At 39.4% G+C, this 7596-nt stretch overlaps 1 protein-coding gene across 1 annotated transcript in view; it reads right to left on the reverse strand.

Annotated features, from left to right (window-relative positions):
* Positions 1–746: 746 nt before the first annotated feature.
* The window catches only part of PRDM12 (PR/SET domain 12), a 7717-nt gene continuing 867 nt past the window's right edge, over positions 747–7596 (reverse strand). The window contains exons 2-5 of the mRNA XM_053472829.1: positions 5983–6173; positions 4141–4296; positions 2419–2530; positions 747–1772 (exon numbers count right to left, since the gene is read on the reverse strand). Of these exons, the coding sequence (XP_053328804.1) occupies positions 1387–1772; positions 2419–2530; positions 4141–4296; positions 5983–6173 (845 nt within the window). The 3' untranslated portion in view covers positions 747–1386. The remainder of the gene's footprint in view (positions 1773–2418; positions 2531–4140; positions 4297–5982; positions 6174–7596) is intronic.

Consider the following 7596-nt stretch of genomic DNA (forward strand, 5'->3'; position numbering starts at 1 on the left):
AAAGTTTAAATGTAACCAGTAGAGCTCATTATGTGGTGTTTTGACGCGTTTCCATCACCATGTAGCAGTTATATTGCATCTGTGGGCATTAAGGGCACTCAGCTAAAGCTCCTCCTACATCCTCTACCCAGCACCAATCATAAAACACATTTTTAAATAAGCAGCCAATCAGGAAGGAGGTCAGGTGAGCTGACACAAATAATATAAGTGGATTTTTTTTTCTTAATTAAAACTATGTCTAAAAAGATTTCATTGTATGTTTCAAAGTTTTAACATCATTTATTTTTTTTTCTCGTTCTCTATAAAGACTGTAGAAAATAAAATATATCCCAAAATAAAGAAGGAAAAAAAAACACCTACAATTTGAGATACACATTGCTACATTTGCTGAATAAAAAAAGCCATGTTTGGTAAAATTTTCTTTTTTTTTTTTATTTGTAATATAAGATAGTTACAGAGTGATACAAATTAATTACAATTATAATACAAATAATGTCAAAACATAATATCAAAGGTTTTTACGTCAAATATTTACAAAAAAAAAAAAAAAGTAAAGTGACTCACTATTCCCTTCCAATTATCAGCAGAACATCATTTTCTGGAAACGCTATATTTATTTTAGAAGAATTATATTTATATATATTTAAATTCCTTTCGATATATAGATATTATTTATATATATTTATATATTTATTTATATTTATATTTTCATTTCTACAAAAAGCCTCTCCGTGCATTCGCAGAGAAACGTTTTTTTTTTTGTTTTTAATCGATTTTGGCCATTAGGACTTATTAACCCGTAGAGTGCCAGTGAGGTGAAGGCAACCTAGTGCCTACAAATGACCCCGTGATAAAAGTAGTGGATCGTGGGAATTGTAGTTCACAGCAGCTTCAGAGGTTATGAGGACATCATCGTTTTGGGCTGTCTACGGTTAATTAAGCGCTATCTGACCCCTCTCGGTTAACGCATTTTAACCCCTTCACGACAAAGCCCGCTCACAATGCATTGTCATTAATGGGTGAGCCGCTGTCCTCGAGGGGTTAAATAAAGGGTGATTTGGGGTTTTTAGGACCCATTGTGTTTTCAGCATAGGTGGTTATCCTTATGTTTATTCACCGGGAGGCTGTTTTTGGTGGAGACACCGGGGTGAACTTCTGCAGTGCGACCACACGGTGGCAGCGTCTAGGAAAACCGCCTCGATGCGCCATATAAATGCCACCGACTGGTGGCAAATTAGTGTCCTTCTTGCACCTGAGCCAAATGGACTGCAGAATGTCCGGTCTGTTGGTAGGACAGGTTAACCCATCACAGTCCGACCCCCAGGTCTAGAGTCCATAAACGAGCTTGGCTTTGTGCTCCGACATATGGTGAGAAACGGACCATCTTCAAAGCACCATGGTGGGAATATGATGAGCCAGCGAGGCCGGGTGTGGGACCGGCAGGCTCGGAGAGTGGGGCTGCAGTGAACCGGCTGGTGGACGATGGCGGGCGCTCTTCTGATGGGCGCGGAGACCGGCAAGCTGAGAATAGGCGCTCTGGCACACCTGGCACTTGTATGGGCGCTCCCCGGTGTGCAGGCGCACGTGGTTACGCAAAGTAGAAGACTGGCTGAATCGGCGGTTGCAGAATCGGCAAACGAAGGGTTTGTCCAGGGTGTGGATGCGCATGTGAGAGCGTAGATTACTACGGGAATTGAATCCTCGGTGGCAGATCACGCAGCGCATGCGACCGGTAACCACTTGTCCAGAGGAGTCCGATCCTCCAAAATCATCTGCGGAAGACAAACATCGGGTTCATATACATGTATATATCGGGTTCATATACATGTATATATCGGGTTCATATACATGTATATATCGGGTTCATATATATATATACATACAAGACACTCAATACTCTCCGCTCAGTGAATAATCACCATTACAATTTTCTTAAGGTTCTCCAGTAAAGCGTAGAACGTTTGGTTCTGGATAATAAGGTCAAATAAATCCAAACTAAAACAATATTTTTCGTAAATAAATATAAATATATAATATAAAATTGTTACAAAGAAACCATCTCCTCCAACCAAGGAAGCCAAGAGCTGCTGAAATGTCTGCTCATCCAGAGCTTAGTGATAGTGCCCTATATAAAACATCACTTACGGCCTCGGAGAAACGCGTCGATTTTAAACATTTTGGACAATTTGGTTACATCTGTCTTTTAATAAATGGCTGTGACATTTGTCAGACTACAAAGCCCATTATCCAAAGCCTTGATGGGCCTTAGTGGAGCAATTTGGGTATAAAGAATTCCTATGGACAATCGCTCAGCCATATAGTATAGGATTCTGCGCATGGTGATGCGATACGCAGGTTATTAGAAGCACTGAGCTAGTTAGCGACTCGTGTAAAACGCCAATTAAAACTCTTAATTACCGTGTTTGCTCTTCTTTTGCTCCTCTTCTATTCCTGGAACTCCCGGGATGCCGAGGAAACTGTTATGAGAATTACTGTACCAAACCAGCAGCTCCTGATCCGGAGGAATGGTCTGCAGGGATAAAAAAAACAAACATATGATCTCATTGCCCCAAAAAACCACATTTACAAAGAACCAAAAAGTTTAACATCGAATCAGCGATATGTTTGATAGGATGCAAGCTGGGTCACTTTGCATGTAAATGGTTCATTCGACAGCTGGCTGGGAGTCCTCAGAGTTGGTGATCCAAAACAGATAATGCTATATATTATTTATCCCTATTTTGTGGATTTGTGTTTTTCTGGATATGCCAAAATAATGGGGAAAAAAGGAAGAAAGATGAAGAAAGGAACCCAAAATGGCTATTGATGAGTCGTTGGTGTATGTATATATATATATACAGTATATACATTGATATATATGCCAGTGGAGATGGTTTTCCACCCTAGTTCTCCCGTTGGATATAAGGCTGGGTCGCTCCTTTTTGCCGGCGTCCTGGTTACCAAGGCCGCTTGCTTTCATCAAACAAACAATCCACGTGAATAAAACAGACGGCGTGAATGGGAAGTCGGCAATCGCATGCGCCTATCGCTCGTTGGGAGCGGCATAGAGAAAGGGGGTGACCTTGAGCCTCACAAAACAGAGCGCGGGGCAGAGGTGGGGGGTGGGGGGCGGCTCGAAGCTATCTCGACCGATTTTGTTTTTTTTATCATTTTTCTAAAAAAGAAAAAAAAAAAAAGCAGACGCTCCACAAATAAAGGAATCCTTTGTCAAACGAAAATCAACAAATGGCCGGGTAGCGCGAAGCCTTTCATTAACCTAACTGATGTTTATAGACATAGCATGTAGGATCATTCGAGTCCATTGTTCAAGCGCATGTGAAGAAGACATCTATAAACATGGCCTTGCTCCCAAGACGGTCGCTCTACCCTGCCATTTGGTGGCCATCACATTGATTTTGTGTCTTCGTCAGGAGAGTAACTTCCCCTGCTGTGCGGCCAGAACAGCGAAGGACCCCACTGTGCCGGGGCCGGGTCGTTAGCGTTTCCAGCAAAGGGTCCAATTAAAGTGCTTAAAAGCCCCCGACACACTAGGTTTTACATAGAGGGATTTTAGCCCGGCGGGGGTTACGTATTTTCCTTGGGAGTCGGACAGCCCTGATTATTAGCTGTCTTGGGCAGGTTGGGGGGATTCGGTGGCCTCTGGGAAAGGAATCGCACATTAAAAATGCCAAGAAAATGAGATTGGGCCCAATTACGCTCTGAAGGAAATTCAGCTACATCGTGAATGAGCTCAAACGTGACGAAGAAGAGATTAGAGCGACATTCAAGGTAGAGAACTTGGATGTTTCTCCTTGATGATGATGTAAATTCGGTTACTTGGGTAAATTTAATAACAATGATGATTTAATAACAATGTATCAATTTATTCATCGGATTCTGCTCAACTTAATTACAGATTAGAAAAGGTGCCGTGGATTGGCACCAATGGGACCAAGCTCAAGGTTTTCCTTTAACCTGGAAAAGGGGCATTGAGATCTCTGTTGCCCCATGTGCCGGTGGAGGAGGACACGTTTATCTCCCCACTGTGGTCAGGAATCCTAAAAACAAAGTCCCCATAACTCACTGGAAAAAAAAAGAGAGTTTTGCCCCAAAGCGATGGCTGTCCCACGCAATACCCACCTCAATGGCTTTGTAGAAGATGCTGTTCCCGATTTGGACCACCTCAAGGTTCTGCTCCTGCTCGTTCCTGGCACACTTGATGTAGGTCATCCAGCTGCGGTGGTCCTCCTGGCTGGCATCAATGAAATAACGCACGGTGCCATCTTCATTAAATACCTGCGAGGGCACAGAGGGAATGGTTGAGCATCTCTTGTCTGGCACAAAACACTTCAGCTGGTAACTCGTAAAAATTGAAGACCATCACACAGGCCATACTGACCCATTTGTCACGAAACAGGACCCTGAACACTAAATATGAAGCAGGAGACCCGTAGACAAAATCATACAATTAGCTACCCTAGGCCAACATCTTATAAACCTTGAGTATTCCATCTAATGTGGTCTACAACTCCCAGCACTCTCAGTGCCCTGGTGGTTGTAGTCCACAGCATCAGCATGTCAATAAGTGTCAACATCTTCACTAATAATTTACATATTTTTCTCATAATTAAAACATTTCTATATCTTTTAACTACTTTGTTGCCATGTAGCTTCTGTGTAACAGTGATTACTAGTGATTAAAGATTAGGAAATCAATATAATTTTACTTATTATTATTATTATTATTAGAAATAATAATAATAATAATAATATTTATTGTAGGATATGAAAACCAGTGCATCACATAACGATTTGACTTATAGAAAGAAAAGGTAATATATATGATATGTAATGTATGTCTATGACTTCACACACACAACTAATATAAATATATATATTATTTGTATATTATTTGTATATTATTTGTATATTATTTGTATATTATTTGTATATTATTTGTATATATATATACAATCATATTACATTTTAAAGTGCTATTAATTTGCATTTCATATAAATGATATATTCATAATATAATTGAAATATTGGCATTTTATCATGAAGGCGATGTTAATGATGCCTTTTCTCTTTTAAATCATCCAATTCCCACAATGATTAGATTTCCAATTAGAAGTGGATTGGTGTCTCTGTCCCGTCTTTTGAAGATTAGTTAAGATAGCATGGAGGTGATTGATCTTAAATGATCAGATACATGTTTTAGACCTTTTTTTGGGTGTTGGTGAACCTCAGCCCTCAATCTGTGTATTCTAAGTGAATGTGGAGCAGAAATATGCATTATTATTATATATTATCTATAAATGTCCTTGCCATGCGCAGCTTTGCATGGAGATTGGAGTGAATTGACATTTAAATGGGTATTTAAAGAGCTCAACAAGTGCACTTAGATTACCTTGTTAATTGACATTATCTTTTCTAAGCCAACCCCACGCTCCCTTCTCTCCACCTAAGGCCAATTGACATGCTGCACAGCCTGGGATCAAGGAGGGTGGAATGTGTTTTATCTGTTATCTGCCTGGCATATCTGCTGATCAGGAGAGGTGGTTTTAAAACCCCTTAAAGACAATTATTTAACCAAAAGAATCCTGACGCCCCCTCTTTCCTTGACACCTGCTGTTTGAAATGGGGCTGCATTTATTAAGTCATTTAATGTCACATTCATTGGAACATTGTGACCTCTTACAAACTCAAGTATCCTTAATGTAGTTAAATATTTAAATATTGCTATATAGTGTACATCCTGCACATCTGATTCAGTTACCCCCAGGGGTCACAGGTTGATACTATCTGAACACCTGGATTCACACCTCTGTGAACTGGAAATCTATTGTGTGGGTTGTTGGTACACATATATATATATATATATGTGTGTGTGTGTGTGTGTGTGTGTTTTCCATGTGTATAGGCAAATAACAAACATACAGGCAAATAAAGGTGTATATATACCCAGATCGACCTTCTTACCTCCCACATAAGGTTGTTGTTTTTGCAGAGGTCCACATGTTCTGGTGAGATGGCCCTCCCTGTGAATGGTCCCATCTCAGTACCAGCTTTGATCCATGTCTTGGAGAAGATTCCCAGCCCTTCACCAGGGATGGAGCTCTGGGCTATAATAACTTCAGATGGCAGGACCAGGCTGGAGAGCTTCTGGACCTCTGTAGGGAGAAGAAGGAGGTCAATCTACAGGCAGGGTGGCTCTTACCATCTGCTAATCCATAAACTGCAAGGGCATCTCATAATTACCCCTTTTAGGGGCAATACCTTGTTAAGGCAGTAAGCTGGTACCCCAAATGGGCACTTTATGGGCATGGAGCCAGCTCACAGATGGTGACACCAAGTGGCATAAAACATAACATGCATCACTGGCACTGCATTAGTGATAATAAAATGCCCTTACTGGTGGTATCTTGCCACCGGTTTTATTAGGGCATCAGCACAATACCAAGGCACTGCCATTAATTAATCAATTGATTAATAATATATTTCTGGCACATCTCTCCAACATATTGAGAGCACATAGTCATGGCATCTACTGACAACGATTCGGCATGCATCTGAGCTAAGTATTCCTCGGGATCAGGAATAAAGGAAAAGACACAAAAAATCACACCCTAATTTTATTAATATACGGATTATCTATCGAGCTATCTATCTATCTAGATATCTATCTATCTATCTATCTATCTATCTATCTATCTATCTATCTAGATATGGATATATATAATATGTAAAATCCACGAAATACAATTTTTAATCAATCTTGTTAAAAAAAACCCCGTATTTTTCATGTTAAATACAGCAATTTAAAAAACCCGATTCTACAGAAAAGAACTTTCTGTACATAAATTTAAAAAATTGCCATGAAAAATGTGTAGATTTTAATTGATTTTCCCTTTATTCCTATCTAGGTAAAAACGTTGTACAAACATTGTTTTACTCGGCTATAATTAAAAACAAACCTCAGCGCTGAGAAAAAAAACCCAAAAAATGAAAAAAACTATATTTTCAAAACTAATCTCTGTGGGGCATAAAAATCTTTTAAACCAATACTTTTTTTTTCTTTTTTTTTTTATCATAATAGACAGGGGTTAAATAGTGTCCTCTATCTGTTCATGAACCAATTTGTCACACTGTTAAAGTGACAGCCATTCTTTAAACACAACTAAAAAGAAATTACTAATTCTATATTCATTAGCTTTTCGAAATGCCTGTGCTATACATTTGGATAGCATGTTGAGAGGACATGCTATAAAGCCTTAGGAATTTTGGGGACAAAATGGGGAGATTAGTTGGTTGACATAAAGTGAATGCAAATGGAATTAGTTTTCATGGCAAATTAAGGGAAAGGAACAGTGATGAAAAAGAAGAGGATAATGCTTTCCCCATAGATGCCAAGACTTCGGGTAGACATTGTTCAAAGGTTGATGAATGAGCAAGAAGGATTTGAGACATCTTAAAGAAAAGAGACCACTTTTTCTGCAGTTGGTTTAAGTGGGAAAGTTTTCTCAGGTCAAACCCAAGTTAACTAAATGAATTTAAACTTTTCTTTTTGCAGTCTGCAACTATTACACGCTTTGC

Source organism: Spea bombifrons, chromosome 8, assembly GCF_027358695.1.
Source record: "Spea bombifrons isolate aSpeBom1 chromosome 8, aSpeBom1.2.pri, whole genome shotgun sequence".
NCBI classification, from domain to species: domain Eukaryota; kingdom Metazoa; phylum Chordata; class Amphibia; order Anura; family Pelobatidae; genus Spea; species Spea bombifrons.